The 21022-nt window shown below is 34.4% G+C and overlaps 1 protein-coding gene across 1 annotated transcript in view; it reads left to right on the top strand.

Annotated features, from left to right (window-relative positions):
- CSMD1 (CUB and Sushi multiple domains 1) overlaps window positions 1-21022 on the top strand; it is a gene marked incomplete at both ends in the record, with an annotated part of 1228645 nt that overhangs the window by 862594 nt on the left and 345029 nt on the right. Inside the window, one exon of the mRNA XM_082481062.1 lies at window positions 18393-18496. Coding sequence (XP_082337188.1) covers window positions 18393-18496 — 104 coding nt within the window. The remainder of the gene's footprint in view (window positions 1-18392; window positions 18497-21022) is intronic.

The raw sequence follows: 21022 nt of genomic DNA on the forward strand, positions 1-21022 counted from the left end.
TCCAAATTTACTATATATGGTATGCTTTAGGTATATTAGATACTGTTTTTTTTTTTTTGCTCTCTCTGTTACCCCTAAAGTCAGTTCCGTCCAGCTCCAGGTCTCTATTTCCTGACCTATGGTTAGTGGTTTATAGCTGTGGGGTCTCCAGTTCGAAGCCTGTACCTCATCTCTTGTCATTCCAAGCTGTCTACCCCTGTAGACTACATCCTGTCTCTCCATTCTCAAGGCCTCCTCAGTTATACCAAGCCCACATTCCCTAATCCTAACTAATTTTGTAAAAGTCATACATATCTCATTCTGATAGAACAACTACTTGTTACATACAGCTCTTTGTAGAAAACTATAGTTGTAGTATGCAAAGATAAACAAAAGAAACTAGTTATAGAGACCTAGTCAATAAGGATAATTCTCTCATAAAATGAAGTCAAACAAAGCTGCAGCCTCACCCAAAGACCAGACAGGGGAAACCTGGCGAACACCAATCCTGAGGCCTTGCAAATTCAGTACAAAGGTTGTGGCCTGTTACTAAGAATGGCAATACTGCATTACAGGGCTACGTGGTTACAAGGTAGTAGATGACAAGAGGTGGAACAGTGAGGTCAGCTGTGACGGAGAGTTATTCTAGGTGACTGACTTGGCATTCTAGTGCTGGTTGGGTTTAGTGAGACTGATTAATATGTAGGTATATTTAAACTTATTATATGTATAAGAAAACATCCACAGTGTAAATAAGTGACTGCTTTCATGATACTTTTCTCGGCACATATTAAATGGTTGTAATATTTTGTACTTCGCAGCTGAAGGATGACAGCAAATATTTATTTCTCAGAAATTACTCTTCCAGGAATCCATGTTAACAGTAAAATATTTTGGAATGGTCACTGAACTGTAAAATACAAGCCACCCCAAAACTCAGTGAAGCTTTTATACCTATTTGTCTGTCTGCATGCATTATTTGACAATATGTTTGTGTATATGAACTACATGGTTTTATATATGTATGGGTAGGTAAAGTTATTGTGTTTGATGATAGTATTTCATTGTGATCTGAAGGCCGAAATTCCTTTCCGTTATGTCTATCTACCAATCTGCTGCATTTAATATTACACTGTTTCGATATACATATCTCAAGTGAACACTGAGGCAGTCTGCCCAAGGGGACATTGTTAGATCTCAGTGGGAATGAGCAGGGATGTGTTTTTCAAGGCCTTACTGTTCATACCTGACATCTAATTACATATCCTCAGTGGGTTTGGTTCACGCCTGCTTTACACCTTTTCATCTACAGTTATACATGTTCTAACCGGCCTCTACTCATCTGCGCCTTAAATGACTGTCATGCATTTAACCATGTTTTTCTTTCAACTCATCCTGAGTGTCACTGTCTTCCAGGATGTGGATGACTTGTACTTTTCATTAAGAGGTGGGATTATGATGCCTCTTGAGTAGACCAAGAAATGGAGTTATTGTTCATGTTACTCTCCATGTCAGATTTCAGTCAGAAAAGAACAGTGAGATGTTGCGTAATTAGAAGAAGGTGGGAAGCCCACTGCTGTAATCAAATTTCTTTTCATCATCTCACTAAATGCCTAAAGAAAAATTTGCACATCCCACAGAATCAAGCTCAACCAGATATATTTTCCTTCTCATTTTGCCACAAGAAAATCTACAGTTTTCCAGGAATTGGGGAGGAGCAGATAAAAATCTAATCACTGAAATTTTGCATAATGTCACAAACAGTAGCACAAAACTTGGGTGCTATATGACTGCATGGCTTACAGTTTTTCAGGTGGCTTTGATTGATTTCCTTATTTGTCTGGATTTTTAAGTACATTCTGGTACATCTGATTTCATACTTTTCCACTTAATTTGGTTTTGTAAAATTTTGTGATTTCAAATGACTGCAGTGTTAAAATTCTTTGTACTATCAAGGAAAAAAATTGTGACAAGGAAATAGATAAGTGAAAAATTATTTGTAATTGATAGCATGTGAGTGAAACATTAGAAGATCTAAACATCTTTTGGTTTGAACCTTTTTCACTGCGTTTCATAGAACACTATTTTTGTAGAAAGAGCATTTTTATGTGGGAGACAACCCCGTGCTTCACATAGTGAAGCATCATATTGTTTAACTTAAATTGTACTTAAAATACATATTTAGCAGAAAAAGAAAACATAGTTATACAAAATACAAATTAATTTTATAGTTCTAATTTTCAAAATCATAGTCACAAAGATTGTTTCTCTATAAAACAACCTGTGTAATCTGATAAAATGTTAAACAAATACCGTTTTCCTGACACTGATTATTACAGAGCCTCTCCCTTTTCAGGTTTTACTTTAAAGGTATGTAGGATATTGTGCCTGGAGTATTTTCCCTTGGATAAGTACATCTTTAAGATACTGCACTTTTATTAATTCCCGTGCATGGCAGCATTGGACAGTTCACATCATAGCTCTTTTATTATTCCTTTTTTCATGTAAGAGCATCCTTCCCTGAGGAGGGGAAGTGGAAAGGAGGTGCTGATCTCTTCTCCTTTGTACCCAATGACAGGACACATGGGAACGGTTCAAAGCTGTGTCATCTGAGGATCAGGCTAGATATTAGGAAACATTTCTTTACCGAGAGGGTGGTACTGGAACAGGCTTCCTAGAGAGGTGGTCGATGCCCCAAGCCTATCAGTGTTTAAGAGGCACTTGGACAATGCCCTTGACAACACGCTTTAACTTATGGTCAGCCCTCAATTGGTCAGACAGTTGTACTAGATGATTGTTGTAAGTCCACTCCTACTGGATTAGTCTAGTCTAGTCTAGTCTAGTCTAGTCTATTCTATTCCTGATAACAAAGGCCACGTTATATATATTGCTGTATGTTCTTCTCTTCATGCAATAAAGGTCACCAATGTATTATTAAACATAAAAGACCTCAAAGAAAATTTGTTGTGCTTTAAAAAGTATTTGTTTTCATTTACCTTGATAATTATTTTTTTTCATTTTCATTTCAGGTTATAAAGACTTAACACCTTTTCTTGGTCAAGTATTAAAAAATAGTTCTAGCCTTCAAGGATATTTTGTGCTCTGCTTTTGTTATGAAGTGCTGGAACATAGTTTTATCATGTTTTCTCAAGGTCTTTTGTACAATGCTGTTATTTTTGTTCAAGACAGATGAGTTTTAGTGAAGACTAAACCTGAAAATTATTTATCCAAATCAATCCCCCCAACTGTATTACATCTCATTCTGCATCTCTATGAGATAAAATAATGTAATGCAAGAGTCAGAATTTATGCTAAATATAATAAATGACTATGGTGCTTATACTTCAGGGGATATTCTACAGTATTTTATGATATATTGCATATTTACACTTATTTGTATAAACCCATGGAAATTATGATAATAAATTATGGGAATGTATTATTGTGATCTTCATTACAATTTCAGAATCAGAACTAATATGTATTTCAGTGATTACACTTTGCTTTTAAGGCTTATGTGTAGTAATATATAAACAAAAGAAGAAAATTGAAGGAGGACACGAACATTGTTTTGTTAATTAGCTAAAAATGGAAAAAGTAAACCTGTAACGCCATCTAAGGTTTTTTGCAGGATTCATTGACATGCAAGTCAAATTTGCATTGTTCTAGTATCTTAAAATCTACTTTACTTGGTCACTGGCCCAGATTTTATGAAGAATGTGTTACCCTGTATTTAAGTTTATAGCCAATATCTTCATATTTCTAGATGAATAAGAATTTAAACGAGAGTCATTAAGCACACAGCTTTGGAAGCAAGCTAGCTTATTTAAAACCAGTCTAAAAGTCTTTGACATTTATCTGTAAAGACATTGCTCCTTTTTTTTTATTATTTTATTGACAGCACATTTTGCTATTAAGTAAATTTAAAATAGTTTTTTCTGGAGTAAATTATTTATACACTAGACACTGATTTAAAAGTAAGTCACATAGTACTGCAGATGTAAAACTGCAGCTACCCTTTTCTTTTTACATTTTAATGGAGTTTTTACAGAATCTTCTCATTGTATATTCATTACAGATGATGCCTAAGCGAACTGACAGAAACTGTTCTGTTTACCCATATGTAATTTGAATTAGATCCAAATAATGGCTTGTGCCCCAATGTGTTCTTACAGGGCACTGTTACCTGAATATTTGAGCAGACTGCCATATGGTTTTGAGACTAATGACCAGAGATGATCTTCACTGATTCTGTTGTCATTTTTTACCGATATAGGTCAAGAGTAGCTCTACTCAAGTGCTTACAGATGCAAAGATGTAAAATCAAGGTAGATGATATAAGAATCAAGCCTGTAATCCTTAAAGTCAATCATATTTACCACTTTCTCTTAACACAGATAAATTTCATGGCATGGAATGGCACAGGATGAAAATAAATATATTAATTATCACTGAGATATGAGGGACATTTTCAACATAAGTATAGGATTTGAGAAAAGTACATTCAGGTGTGGGAGATTAGATTTTAAAGCTGAGGTAGGTAGACTTTTATTACCAAAAACGTTAAATATGTAATTAGTTTTTGCATTGTGCTTTTTATTTTTGAAAATTTAAACTACATGAAGCATTGCTGAACATGGCTCAAAATGTATGTGCTGTCATCACTATCATTATTATTATGGCTTTTGGGAGAAATTATTTTTGTTTTCTCACCATGATCACTCATAGAATATTAATATTTAATATAGTTAAATGCAAACGTGTTAATTTTATTAAAAGTAATTTTAATGTTAAGAATATGGTTGTGGTGGGTTGAACCTTGGCTGGCTGCTAGGTACCCACCAAGCTGCTCTTTCACTCCCCCTCCTCATCAGGATGGGTGAAAAAATAAGGGTCAGGATAATGATAGGGAGATTGCTCATCAATTACCCTCACAGGCAAAATAGAACCAACTTGGGGAAGATTAAATTATTGCCAATTAAAAATAGAGTAGGATGGTGAGAAACAACGATAAAAACTTTGTCTCAGGCCTGACTCTTCTACATCCTACCCCACCAAGCAGTGCAGGGGAGTGGGGAATGTGGGCTGCAGTCAATTCGTTAACAGCTCCTATCTGGCACTTCTTCCTCACACTTTGCTTCTGCTGCAGTGCAGGGATACAGTCCTTCATAAACTGCTCAAATGTGGGTCTGTCCCACAGAGTGCAGTTCATGGCTCCCTTTCTTGTTAATCATGGCCTGTAAATTACAAAGTTTGATGTCACATGCTAACATTCCTATTACTTCCTAGACCATATGTAGTTCAAATCTCTCCAAAATAGCAAGAATATTTCTTTTTTTGGTTTAAATTTTCATTTATATTCTGGCTCAAAAATATACATTATAGTTTAATACAAAGTTACTTAAATTTTGTTGTGTTTAGAATGTTCATAAAATTATAGAATTATAGAATGCTTAGAGTTGGAAGGGACCTTGAAGATCATCTAGTTCCAACACCCCTGCCATGGGCAGGGACACCTCCCACTAGACCAGGTTGCTCAAAGCCCCATCTAGCCTGGCCTTCAACACTTCCAGAGATGGGGCCTCCACAACTTGTCTAGGCAACTTGTTCCAGTGCCTCACAGTAAAGAATTTCTTCCTAATATCTAATCTAAATCTAGCCTCTCTCAGTTTAAAACTGTTACTCCTCATCCTATCACTGCATTCCCTGATAAATAGTCCCTCCCCATCTTTCTTGTAGTCCCCCTTTAGTTACTGAAAGGCTGCTATAAGGTATCCCAACTCTCTCAGCCTGTGTTCACAGGAGATGTGCTCCAGCCTTCTGATCATCTTTGTGGCCCTCTTCTGGACTTGCTGCAACGGGTCCATGTCCTTCTTACATTGGGACCTCCAGAGCTGGATAGAACCACAGAATCATAGAATCATCTAGAAAGAGACCTTTAAGATCATCAAGTCCAACCGTTAATCTAGCACTGCCAAGTTACCACTAAACCATGTCCCCAAGTACTGCATCTACACATCTTTTAAATACCTCCAGGGATGGTGATGCAACCACTTCCCTGGGCCGCCTGTTCCAATGCTTCATAACCCTTTCAGTGATGGAATTGTTCCTACTATCCAATCTAAATCTCCTCTGATGCAACTTGAGGCCATTTCCTCTTGTCCTATCACTTGTCACTTGGAAGAAGAGATTGACCCCCACCTTGCTAGGTTGTTGTAGATAGCGATAAGGTGTCCCCTCAGCCTCCTTTTCTCCAAGCTGAACAGCCCCAGTTCCCTCAGCTGCTCCTCATAAGACTTGTTCTCAAGACCTCTCACCAGCTTTGTTGTCCTTCTCTGGATGTGTTCCAGTACCCCAATGTCCTTCTTGGAGTGAGGGGCACAAAACTGAACACAGTATTTGAGGTGTGGCCTCCCCAGTGCAAAGTACAGGGGGACAATCATTTCCCTAGTCCTGCTGGCCACACTATTCCTGATACAAGCCAGGATGCTGTTGGCCTTCTCGGACACCTGGGCATACTGCTGGCTCAAATTCAGCCGGCTGTCGACCAACGCCCCCAAGTCCTTTTCCGCCAGGCAGCTTTCCAGCCACTCTTCCCCTAGCCTGTAGCGCTGCATGGGGTGGTTGTGATTGAAGTGCGGGACCTGGCACTTGGCTTTGTTGAATCTCATACGATTGGCCTTGGCAGTATTCCAGGTGGGGTCTCACCAAAGTGGAGTAGGGGGGCAGAAACACCTCCTCGACGTACTGGACACTCTTCTTTTGATGCAGCTCAGGATGCGGTTGGCTTTCTGGGCTGCAAGCACACATTGCCAGGTCATGTTGAGCTTCTTGTCAGCCAAAACACACAAATCCTTCTCCGCAGGGCTGCTCTCAATCCATTCTCTGCCCAGCCTGTATTTGTGCTTGGGATTGCCCCAGCCCATGTGCAGGACCCTGCCTTGTTGAACTTCATGAGGTTTGCATGGTATTATCACAGTCTTTATTGGAAGAAATGTAATTTCGTGAGATGAAACACAAACAGGTATGACATAAACTTCTGAAAACTAATCTATTTGTGAGGTTACCATTTAAACAATTTGTTTTTTATAGACTGAGGTATTAAACAAAGTGATAGGAGGATATTTCAACATAAAAATCTTTGCGTATTCTGTTTATTTCAAAAGAGATTGAATTTCAGCCTTGAATTTTGGCTTACTAGAGTAATACAGGGAATTATTTAGAAAACAATTTACTTCTTATTTCAGAAGTACACTTGGGCCAACAAGCCACATAGTTGTATCTTTTAAAAACAGTAGGAAGAAAACCTTGGGAGAAAATGGAACTTTCAAAGTTAGTTGAAGTTAATCTGGAAATATAAATGCCAAAATTTCATATTCATACTTTTTTCTTACTCATAACTTAAACACAGGGAAAACTTATTTGCATGTTTTTATTGGGAATGAAGTTAACCTCCATGTATTTAAATTTCTTTGTAGTATATAACATTGTCTAAAACCTGTCCAGAGTTATATAAAACCTTGGTGTTATGACAATGCAATGTTCATGTAATATTACTACACTTTTATTACAGGACTATACATTCAGCCATACTACATTCATTTTCATCATGTACAGAAAAAATGTTGTATGTAAAAATATATATAAGGAATTTATATGCCTTAACATTTTAATTAAGAGGTTTTCTATATGAAGTAGGGTCCTTCTTATGATATAAAAGACTTCAGGACAAAAGGGATTTTCCTGGTTTAAGCACAATTTCTTTGGCCATCCTCAGGTGTCTGTTACTGCATGAGATGCTCAGGTATTCAAGATTTCCCTACAAGGCTAGCAGGTATCATACCTTTCTGGAGAGGCAGTTAGAGGTCAGGCAGGATGTAGAGGCCTCTTAAATGACTTAAAATATCTGAGTGGGGCTATCTGAATTTTTCCCAAAGAAGGATAGACTATATCCTGACTTACTGCTTGCTTTTCCTCTAAAAGTTAATTTCCATAAATACGATCTTCCATTAGCACAGTAGCATACCTGCTTTATCAGAGTTTCTAACTTGGCTCAGTATGGCTCAGAACTTTCCATTTTCTATTCTGAATAGCATTGAACAGTGGTAGAACTCTAAGATTGTACACATTTCTAGCAAATTAATTCCACTGATATATTTTTCTGAGGCATTTACTTCTATAAATATTTAGGCATCTCCCTGTGCCTCTGGAGGGTTTCCAGTATTCACTTCAATTGCCTGGTTGCACAATACAGTGCGATGCCAAGATTTGTCACCCTTCTAAATGAAATAGTTTGTGCCCTTGGAACTATTTTGCCATAATAACAAGAAACCAACAAGCTGAAGTACTCTACTACTTAGAAAAAACGTGCTTATGGATCTTTCTGCTAGTGTTGACACACTGTTAGCACTGAAGGACGCTATCTTTAAAATTAGTTTCATAGCTATAGAATGCATGAAATATAGGCTTTACCCAACATATTCAGCCAAAGATAACATTTGAGTTAGAACTACCTAGTTTGGTTATGAGGGTATAGATTTCCCATAATGAATTTTTATTTAAGGTCAGGAATGCAAACACAGCTGTGTTATTTTGTTACTGTTATCTCCTGGATATTCCACTGGCCAACACATCATTACAAATGCATATGAATTCACTCAATTTATCTTGTACAATGTTTTTTGATTTGGGACACACAGAATTCATAAGATTTTTTTTTAATATCTACCTTTACTGCAGTTTGAATGTTTGTTATATTTTTTTCATGTTTTACCTGAAGTTTAAGTAAGAAGAATTAAAATGTTAAAAAACTGTTGAAGAATGCAGTTGTTAAATAAGTAATTTTCAAGGACCTGAAATGAATTGCCTGAAGTACTACACGATAATAGCAGAGCAGAGATCTAACTCTCCAGATTTCTATGTAGGGCTCTGTCTAGACAATGATTTGTGTTTGTGCAAATGGATGTGTACCTTTGATATGTAACTACTTCTTCATGGAGCCCTTTACTTCTTGTGTTTTATCAAGCCATGTATCCGTTTTGGATTACTTCATAAAATTAACCTATTCTTTAAAGACTGTAGGAAGTAAGACAACAGTCAAACAGGCTAAACTACTCGAATTCTCCTACTCGAATTTCTGAGGTCAAAAAATTCATATGCATTGGGTGGCTTGTTTAACAAGTAAAATTCTCAGCCCTTATTTAAATTGAAGCTGTTATCTGGTGATTCATGTATTCTTAGTTTATACATAACTTGTTTTTATCAAATGCTAACTGGTAGCTTTTTGTTTTCAAACTTATGAACAACATTTTCAGACCTCGTTTTGAACAGCAAATCTAAAAGTCTTTCTTTACTTTTTATCATTGCTGTGTCTTTTCCACAAGTGGGTGCTGCTCACAATTTTAGAAAAAGTGCTTAAGATGTTTTGAAAAAGATCTCCAAATATATAAGCAGAGTTGGAATATTTTTCATGAATGGCAAGGAAAGGTAGTAATGAATGTGTGTTTTTTTGCTTTCTTTTCCATTGTTCTGTTAAAAAAACCCCAAACAACATGATAGTGTATAGTGTTTCTTTCAAGCTTATACTTCCGTATTTGTTTCCTGCTGATATTCTGACAGTTGGAGCAGCAGCAGGAGCAAAAATGAAAGCCATATACTTGGCATTTTCCTGTGGCAGAAAATGAGAAATAGAAGAATGTGCTACTACTGTCTTTAAAATTGTCCAAAAGTTATGAATTTCAACCTTTTAGTGTGAAAATATGAATGATTGATTGTCTCCTCTTGCAATTCTGCTTTTTATTCTTTTAATTTTGGTTTTCAGACTTAAATCAAGCTGATTGATAATTCATTAAAAATATGGCTCATGTAAATTTGTGAAACATTCATTTTGCTTTCGTATTTGCCTTCAAAAATAACTTTTAGTGCTTTATACTAGTCTGTGTATTTAGAAATGGCAACATATTTGCATATATATAAAACAAACCGAAAAGAGAAGGAAAATGTCTTAATGGTTAAGATGGTAAACTGAAACTAGACATGATGTCTAGACACTATTGCTGAAGATTAAAATCTAACTTGGCAACAAGCTTCTTATCTGACCAACTAACAGATTGTGGCCGCTCTGTTAACTCTGAAATCTTCATTATGTTTTCTTTTTTTTTTCTGTGTCTCCCTCTACACAGGAAACAAACCTGTGTTTAATAATGTGCTCATTGCCTTCCTGTGGATGTATTTAAATTACTTAAATACATGATTAGTTATAGAACTATTTTACATACTCAACACCTACCAGTAAAAATGGTACATAACAAGAACAAGAATTTTACTGTTTTAATTTTTGCAGTTAATTCTGTATTTTTTCTAACTGTAGCTTCCAGCTACTCGTACTATATATATATATGTTATCAGAAAGTTCTTCCTCATAGGACTGTTCTAAGATCAGTGTCAAATCACTTCTTAACCTTTACTAAATAAACAAAATGAACTGATTTTCTTAAGATTGTTGCTATTGTTGTCTTTTAAGGATCTCAAATCATCCAGCCTTAATTAACTTGCTGAGGAACAGCTATGTTGGAGATGGCAAGTACATTCAATGTAGAGAATACAAAATAGCTGTGTTATCACAGACAATCCAAGAAGGAAAAGCGATGGGGAAAGAGACAATCTGTGTTTACTTACCCGAGAAATGTTTGGGGTATCCAGCAGGCACCTGGTGATACTTGTAAAACAAACTATTGGATTTAAAAATTATGATTTTTTTTTAATTATTGTGGTTATATTTTTTCTTTTTTTTAAAACAGCATCAGCACTGTTTATTTTACATTATTACTAACATTTGATTTATTATTACTGGTTTTTACTTTTTATTTAATTTTTACCAGGTGTGGTTATTAGGTTCCTTTCCAAGTCGTTAGTTGGAACTAAAAGGAAAACAAGTTCCTGAGAAAGAGAAGTATAAAATATAATGCCAATATTGAAAAATAAGCAAATTTATTTTTATAAATGCTTTTTAAGTAATTGCAGTTGTTGGACAAAGGTCGTACCAAAAGCCTTCAACATTTCTTCAAAATAAGAAACAGAATAATCCAAGTATTATCAGTAAATTTGCTGTCATTCAACAATACCTGGAGGAATTAAAATTTTGCAGGACAGGCCCTTATTTTTGGCCTAAACTTTATTTTGTCTGTTTGGAGGCAGCACATTTCAACTTGGGAATTATGAGTTATTAATTTTGCATTTTATTAATTGCAGATGTACCTATGCCAAATTATGAATCATACTGCTGTAATTAATGGTTTACATTTTAAGGGCTTTGAGGCTAAAGAGGTAGCTTCTTTCATAAAGGAATATGAAAAAAAAAAAGGAATCTTTTGCTGTCTTTCACTTTAAAAGATTCAGTCTCAAGGATAACAGCTACTCTGTCATTTCACTGGTTTAAGAGGAAAATTGGTCATTAAGTATTCTATATTTAATAAACTATGTTTTCTAAATTCATAACAGTTTTACATATGTATTTTTTTATGTATCTTAGATGAAATATCTTGATTGAATGTCAAGCAAATTCCTTGGTAGAATGAAAATGTGCATAGACACAATGTTTATTACCTTTAATGGGTTAAAATTATGCTGAATTGTCTTTACTATCTGGAAAAGAGCGGATGATCTAGAAATGGAATAGGATTTATATCTTGCTAACTAAAATGTCATCTGGATGCAAAATTTGCTATGAGTGATATTATATATACCCGTGATTTATGTATGGGCACAAGCATTTATGCCTTCAGATACAAATGGTGTTCCTAATTTTTTCCAATCCAGTTACAGTGGAGGTATATATCTTAGGAATACTGTATTAGACACCGGTATACCTTAGTATAGTCTGACCATTGTGGGAAATTTAGGCAGAACTGTCAAAATAAAAGATTGTTATATGTAAGAAAAAATATATCTCTTTTTCAACCTGATAATCTATTTTAAAGTCATAATTTTCACTCTTTCTCTTCTTGCTTTATTACATTGATTAATAATACTTCAATTCAGTACATGTTTGAAGTTATAATTGTTTATTCTTTTGGATCCATTTTTTCTTTTAAGGCGATACTTATGCAGTTCTTTAGTTTTGTAGATGAATCTTTAAAACGCTTTTTAGAAGAAAATGAAAATACTGTGTCTGCCTGATGTAAAAACCCGCACCTTTTTCTCAAATATATATTTAACTAACAGTTAATGTAAACATAATTGTCCCCTTGTATCGCATACAAGACCAAGAGTGAGTAAACTTATTGTAAAAATAAGCAAAGAAAGAAAGAAAGAAAAAGAAAAAATGCCACCAGAAACAAATTTGGTTGTACTTGACACCTTTCAATTTTACAAAATTTCAAGGAAGATAGTGTTACATAATGAATAGAGAAATTAATTAGGAATCTCGATACTACCATTTCTCGGGAAATCAAATTGTCTTTTGCAACTTATTTTATGGCTCTGTATTTTGGGCTAAAATTGTAGTAATAAGGACTGCCGTCCTTGTAAAGCATGTTGAAGTCTTCTGAGTAAAATTCTTTGTAAACCCAACTGTTACAATTCCTTTCAAAACAAAACAATCCTCTAACATTCTAGAGTCAATAATTAAAAGAAAAAAAAAAAAAACCAACAACAACAACAAAACCCCTTCCTCTCTTTTCAGACATTTACCTTCTTTTAATCTGAGTAGAGCTGGAAAGGCCTGTGGAGGGAACTATAAGCAACGGGCAACTTACTGCAGAGCTTGTTCTTGCACTATATGTGAGGCAGTGTTGTCAGTTCACCTTGGTAGGCAGCTCTGCCCCACACAGCCACTCGCTCACTCCCCTCCAGTGGGATGGGAGAGAGACTTGGAAGGGCAAAAGTGAAAAAACTCATGGGTTGAGATAAAGGCAGTTGAATAGGTAAAGCAAAAGCTGCACATGCAAGCAAAGCAAAATAAAGAATTCATTCACTGGTTCCCATCAGCAGGCAGGTGTTCAGCCATCTCCAAGAAATCAGGTCTCCATCACACATAATAGTTACTGGGGAAGACAAACACCATAACTCCAAACGACATCCCTTTCTCTTTATTCCCCCAGCCTTTATAGCTGAGCATGACATCATATGATATGGAATATCCCTTTGGTCAGTTGGGGTCAGCTGTCCCAGCTGTGTTGTCTCCCAACATCTTGTGCACCCTGAGCTGGCTCATGGATGGGGTGGGGTGAGAAACAGCGAGGTCTTGATACTGTGCAAGCACCATGCAGTAACAACTAAAACATCAGTGTGTTATCACAAATCTAAAACATAGCACCATACAAGCTGCTATGAAGAACATTAGCCAAAAACCATTACAGGCATTCACCAGTTTCACACTATTTAGCAGATTATGTTAACAAGGACGATGGTTATAGGGGACTGGATTCAGGTTCCAATTAAAACACTATTTTGTTGTCTTCAGATACATTAGGTTCTTAGGCTTCCACTTTATTTACTGGCACATGGGAAAGTAAATATAGCAAATATTTAGTGGCTAGCAAGCAGCATAGCTCTACGGATTCCAGTAACTGCCACATTTCTCCTGTGAATACCTGAAATGTTAGAAAGTTCCTAATATATTATTTAATAAATATGTAGTTTAATTAAACATCTTCTCCGATGTCTTTTGTTTCAGAATTTCTTTATTATTTTCATTGGTGACTTAAGTGGACCAAAACACAGTTACAAATTTACATTCTTGTAAAAAGAGCTATATTTATAATAAATTCTCATTGTTCCCATTATTTTAAAATGTTCTGTATATGTATAGTCCTGAAAAGAGAGAAGTGCTGTTAAAAAAAACCCACAACTGCCTCATATTTCAGAAAATGTTCCCATACATGTATTTTCTTTATGCTTATTGTTGCCATGGCCTCAGTATTGTGGTCATGCTTCTATAAGGCATTCCTCTATGTTTGTAACTTGTACCTCAAAATAGTGATTATCCTCTGATGAAATAATTTGATATGGACATTCTTGTGGTTTTTTGAGCTGCTGAAAAGGAGATCTCTGTAGTTCAAATTTAATCATTCATAGAATTTGTGCATTAAAGTTACCTAGTTTTATTGCTATTTCTAGTCATTGATGTATGTTTCCTCTTGAACAGCACTTTGGGCATAGTCACAATGACTCTTAAGACTTGAAGTCATTTCACTATAGGGAGGGATGGGCTAGGGAAACAACACATTTTTTTAATGTTTTAAGGAATACTAGATCCATATATGGTGTATGTATTCTCTAAAGCTGGTATCATCTTTTTACATTGCTTCTATATTATGTTGGTTTTTAAGTGATATAGATAGTCCAGAACCTGGTTTAAAGCTTTGGTTTAAGCATGGGTCTCATTTCTTCTAGAAATTTTAAAAAAGATTTAAAAATCTGAAAGACTATAGCAATATTTCCATGTTTGTCCCTGTAGCAATGGCTTCTTTTGCTTCTAAATCCATTTGAGCGTGAGGTGTCTGTAAAAGAAATGACAGTCAAAAACGTTTGTGTGATTATGTTACTTTCAAATTTTACAAAGCAAGACAAAGATGCAAAGTAGGAAAATACCATTAAATTTGAAGCTAATATATCAATGAAATGGAGTAATCTGTAATAGTTGCAAACAGCTTTCATCAAAAGCCTTTATAAAGGACGCAATTTCTATTTATAATTTTAAAACTTCAAATTAAGGATCTTAAATTCTATTTTCCTGTTCTTCATATATTTTACTGTAGTTTTGCTGAGGCAGCATATTGTCTCACTTCATTTTCTCATCTTTAAGAGAAGCTCCTTCACGGAGGCCTTGTTTCTTATGTCATTTTTTTTTTAAGACACATGTCCACTGGCACATATGTGCTTTTTTGAAGTTGTTTGTTTGAACTGCTTATAAATATGCGACATCTTATGAGTAGTTCTCTTTTCTGCTTGTACCTTAAAACAAAATTTACTGATCACGTGGTTCAGTTTGTATTTACTATATTGGATGCATAATTTTCTAACATATTTAAGAGATAATAAAATAGGTCTTAGTAGTAGTGTACATGTACACCTAGGCGTTTTGGAAATGTCACCTTGCCATGTTCCCTACTGCTTCTTCCAGGAAGAATGTCCATGCAGAAATTTCTGTTAGTACAACTCCTGTGTTGCCTTTCCCTATTACTTGCTATAGCAACTATGCCATCAGAAATATGAAATGTGGGAGTGGCTAGGATAAAGGAAAATGCTTCTAAGGAAAATAATTATGACAGGAAATTCACTTGCAGAGTTTCCATTCAGTACCTCCTTAGGTGTCTCATATTTTTAAGCTTTTTGTTTTCACAGTCTGTTTATCTAATCATAAGTAATCATTCTGAATTGCTTATGAGGGAATTTTGTCTCATACATTTCAGAAAGCAAACAAGATCATTCTTCTGTAAGAAGTATAATTGATCATCCAGAAACAAATATAATAGGTTTAGAAATCATTTTTGTGTTTTCAATTTTTCTTAATGAAAATTAGTTCTTTTATTTATTTTAATCAGTTCAGAGTAAGCTTATTTAATGATGATGATCAGATTTGTATTACTGGAGGGGGGTTAATTGGAAACACCATTGAATCTGGAGAGGCATCTTGGAGCTGCTTCTTTTCCCCCAGTATATAAATCAGTATTATTTAACCCTGTATAGGTATATTGTTCTTGCTGATACTGATTCAATCCTTTTAAATTTTTCCCATGTTGTACTCATATCTGTATCCATACAAAACTGTCTTACGTTCTTTCTCAAAAATGAACTGACAAACAACCCTTCTTCCATCTAACAAATCCTAAAAATCCTTCTGATGATTCAGAGTTTTATCTACAGAGGAACTAATTTTATTTAAATATATCTATGTAAGCATTAGTTTCCCACAATCATCCAAACTCCCCATATTGTCAAGGGAAAGGGTAACTCTAAATGGCAGTTTGGTCCACCTTCAGACAGGTAATTTGACTTTTGATCTGTGTGCCATTTTCTGTCCACTGATGATAGAAAGAGCCATTATTAGACTGGGTTCTTAATGTTTACATGGATAAATTTAGGTTTTATGAATGAGATTAAAGGAATTTAAGTTTTACTTTTTAACTCTCGACCATGTGAATGTCTTTCCAACACATTTTACGTGTTAGCATAGGATAACAATTAGCATGGATAACAATTAGCATGAAAGTGAAGATAACAAGATTTTTAGTACTGTCTAATATTTCTTCACACATAATGTATTTCCCATAAAGAAACATTTCTTGTGTCATTTCCTATAAGCTTAACCAGGTCTTTAAATCTTTCATTTGTGGTTTATATCCAATTAATTTTTGTTACTTATTTTATTATTAAAGAGGTGAACATTCACATTTATTTTTAAATTGCAATGTAAAAGAGTTTGTGAGTCTAACCAAATGGAGCATATTTAAATAATACATTACCATATTTTCTCATGGAATATTCCATCAGGTTTACTCCACACATATTAAAAAAAAAAATTGTATTAAAAGTAAAAGTCTTATATATGTAGTTATTTTTATTGCCAGAAACAACTCTGCTTTTATGCTTCTGTGGTTTTTTCTTGCTATTGTTTGGCTTTATTAGTTTTGATTTAGTGATGAAATTTTGCATGTTAACCAATGTTATAATCTAGGAATACTAGAAGATATATCAGGAGCAGATGGAATTGACTATTATTTTCCTATCATATTGCCTGCAATTCTTGTGATTATTGAAGCATAATGTAGATAATGCAGTACACTTCACCTCAAAATCTGTCAGATCTTCAAAATATGCTGTAAAGGACCTGCATTAGATCACAAAACAAAACCTCTGAACTGTTGCCAAAATCATTATACAGATATTTGTGTTGATAATGTCATAGATATGGATGTCCTAGTACCATTTGGCTTTTCTTTAAACCTCCCGCTCTTCTACCTTTTAATGACACTCCTGTAAATATCAGCTCCACTTTAAAACATGCAGAGGGTCTTAGTCCTGGAGTGAATTTCAGCATACTTTTAAAAACATAAACATAAAATTAGCAGAGGTGGCAAAGCAAGGTATGAAAAGCAAGACATGAATTTATAGCAAGAAGAAATTTATTCTCTTAGATCAATGGGTATTTCATTAAAAACAGGCTTTTCTCTGGGTTAGAAACTGAAGCAACATAGTTCATTGTAAGCCTCATCTACTCCAGTAGTCTAAGTCCCTCTCTGAAGTTGATAGAACTAGACTCTTTCTATTCTAACACAGAGTAATGAAACATGCTGGCTTTCCTTTTCAATATTGAGAAAGTTTAAACTAGCTGAGCTTGGATGCTGACTTTTTACAGGGCTAAAGATGAATTTTGCCTTGAAGATCACACAGAAATAAACTCAAGTGGATGAAAACCATGGCTTTTGTAGATGCTGCTGCCAAAATAGCACCATAATATGGCTGATAAAGACAGCCCAAATCTGACCCAAATATTGTTTTTAGCCACAAAACAGAATAAAAGTTAATTGCATTTTCATGCAAGGGCTGGAGTTATGTGAAAGTCTGCCCAGGGTTATCTGCAAAATTTAGTATAAAGATAAAATGAATAATTTTGTGGAAAATCACTGTGACTCTCTGCACTTTCATATCAAATTTTCTGCAGAAACCTTGGTATCAACATCCAAAAAGGTGCAGCGTACACACATATAACCTGCAACTATTTATCAATACAGAACTCTAAAAAGTGCTTGTCTTATAAGTGTTCTTCTGTACAAAACTAAATCCATTTATCTTATCAAATTACAGTTTCAATAAATTATAAATACTTTTTCAAACAATTTTGAGGGTTACGTTTTTAATGTTCCAGACAATTCATGATTAGACATTGAGTGAAATCATAATTTAGCGTTTAGTAATTTATGTAAGGAAATTTCTGCTATTGTGTTTCTGTGCCCCATTCTCCTCCCCCTTCTTATGAATTTATAGTTCATACCAGCCATATTGTTATTGTATAATTCTACAGACGAGAATGTTTTCACGTCATTTACTTCCAGTATTGCACCATGTGATTGTTTTCTATAGTTATTATAGTAAAAAAAAAAAAGCTTTTACTGCTGTTTATAATAACTTTTCAATAATAAGAACAATCATCACCAGGTAGAGGAGACTGGCGTCTTTAGTGTATGATACCTCTAAAACACTACGGCAAAGACTTCCTTCTTGGTATTAGAAAATACGGAAGTTTCTCCACTTCTGCTTTTCTATATATTTTTCTCAAATCAAATAAGAAGATCATGAGCGAGTGCTTCATGACTTGACTTACAGTAGCCAAATAGTTTGTTTTAAGACTAGAATAGATCAGATAACCTGTAGGTATGTTTTGTAATAACGGACTTATTTAATTTTAATAGGTCATAAAGCTTGCTTTTGAAGAGTTTGAACTGGAAAGAGGCTATGATACTCTTACTGTTGGAGATGCTGGGAAAGTTGGAGATACCAGAACAGTGTTGTATGTGTAAGTACAGAAATTAAAAAATTTTCCTTGGAAATTTGTTGTAATGTTTTGTTTCTACTAGGTCATGAGATATCTATTTAACTTTGTAATTTCAATATATGCAATTTGTTTATATAATGTAGCTTAAAATTCAAGTACTGTCAAGGGAAATTGTTCATTACAAAATTTACTCCAGATCTTTAGTAGCATATTTATAGCCTTTAATATCAGAGACTAAAACCTGCAGAGAACTGAGATTAGATTTACAGGGTTAAGTTAGCATTTGAATCCTGATTAGAGAAGATAAAACAAAATTACAGGGTTAATAGATCAGCAGTGGCTAGATAAGAGAAACTACAGCATTTATTTCATGATAACATTATTTGGCATTGCACAGAAATCTACTGGATAAACACAGTATTGAACACATTTGATAAAAACAACAATTTTGATTCTTTGATTCTTTCTTCAATCAATAACAAAAAAGAATCAATATCGAATAAATAATTTTATATTTTGATTTTTTTAATTTATATAAATTATTTAAATGTTTATTTTACAGAATGATAACAAATGAGTGCTCTGAACACCCACAGAATGTATTTTAAGTTAATTACAATATTTTTGGAGGAACAAGTCTTAGGACAAAATCTTCACTTCACTTATTTGTTTATGCATTTATAATATCTATTAATGGCTACTTTCTGAACTATGATATCAAAGTACATAGAACACCCTAGTTTTATTTTTCATAAAAGCTAAGACTGGAAAGTGATTGGATCATTTACATGATGTGTGTGTTTCTTGTCTTGCAATAGTAACTAGCTGCTACTGAGTAAATTGAATTCCATGTTCTGAGAACCTGAAAAAGAAAATAAGAAAAGAATTCTGTTTTAAGAGCTTAGACTTTAAACTGAAAAGAAAAGACTTGGACTGTGTCCTGATTTGAGGTAAAATAGAACCAATTTTGTTCAGTAACTTTGCTTCTTAGCTGGGCCTCTCTAGCTACTGAAATTAACTGCATATTGTGCAGACAGTGTTCACTCTCTCAGAGTGATAAGACCAATTGTTTATAGTTGATGCCCAGGCGTGGGATGCAGAGAAGCTCTTGAGAATTTCAACACCTATGTCTTTTTTTTTTCCTGTATTTTGCAGACTTATTAAATATTACAACAATCTTTCTGGGGATGTTAATTTAACTGCTTGTGACTGATAAAAGGGTTTGCATTTTTTCCTTTTTGTATTGGGACACATTTTGTCTTACAGGGGGCCCAAAACTCCTTCAGAGTCAAGTTTTTGAACTTAGTAAATTTGGTCCCCCAAATTGTTCAATCTGTTACACTGTCACTACTTCACATATCAAAGTTTGCCTTTTTAAAATTGCTTATCAAGTAATTGTCAAATTTACTTTTTTTTATCTTTCTATTTGAAGCGATTTAGCCCATGACTACATACTCCACATTTATTTTCCACGACTTCCTAAAAAATAAAGTTAAAAAAATATAAAATAGTCTTAGCTCATATTAATTGCTATTTTTGTGATCTTAAGAAGGCAGGTCCCTATAATCACATCACCTCCTATAACTGTTTTTCACTTTAATAACATTTTGAAGATCTCTGTGCCAGACGTCCACTTCAGAATCTGACATTGACATTTCTAGCACTAGTACAATGTTCTCACTAGAGACGTGCAGTAGTTCTTCTAACCCCTCCTTCAGTATGACGTTTGACTAAAATAACAACTGTTTTATCCTTATTACTCTATAGTGTATCACTTAGGATTACAGTGTTTGCCATTCCATCTTTACTATTAATTGTATCTTTGATTAAAATGAGGTCTATGCAACTAAATTTATCTGCCTTTTGGGTTGCAATACTTGCTCATTAGCATTACCCTGAAAATCATTTGAGAAAGTAAATGATTAATACAGTGGAAATACAGGAAGACCCAAGTATGAAACCAGTGTCACAATAATTAGTAATGGATCTGAATTTCTGTTGTGACACTGGTTTTGTGCTTTTTAAGCACGGGATTATATCACGCATCATGAAATACATTGCATTTAAACCACATCATAGATATGCACCTTTTCACTTGCTTTTGAGAAAGCTATTCTGTGGATGCAAAGTAACTTTCCTCATAAAACACTAAGTCCTTTTGTAGACTACATTATCATGAGAAAGCTCATAACTAAATGTCAAGGTGATTTTCTTACCAAAATTTTCTATTAGATGGTTTTAATAACTGCTATTGTATTTAATGAGGTTTGAGCAGCACCTTGCAGTTTTTTATTCATCTCAGGGGAATGAAGCAGCTTATAGCAAAAACTTTTCAGGCTAGATTTAATTTATAATTTCTCAGGATCTCTTAAAAATTAATATAGCTTTTCTCATGCTGAGCAAGTTTCTGTTGGCAGCTTAAATGCCAGCATTTCTGCAGAAATTCTGCAAATATCACTGTAGAAACTCACACATTTGATTCTAAAGCTTCACAGCTTTTAGAATTTAGTTTGAACTACACAGGCAGAAATAAATGCATTTCTAGAT

This window comes from Vanellus vanellus (genome assembly GCF_965231255.1).
Source record: "Vanellus vanellus genome assembly, chromosome: 3".
Lineage (NCBI taxonomy): Eukaryota > Metazoa > Chordata > Aves > Charadriiformes > Charadriidae > Vanellus > Vanellus vanellus.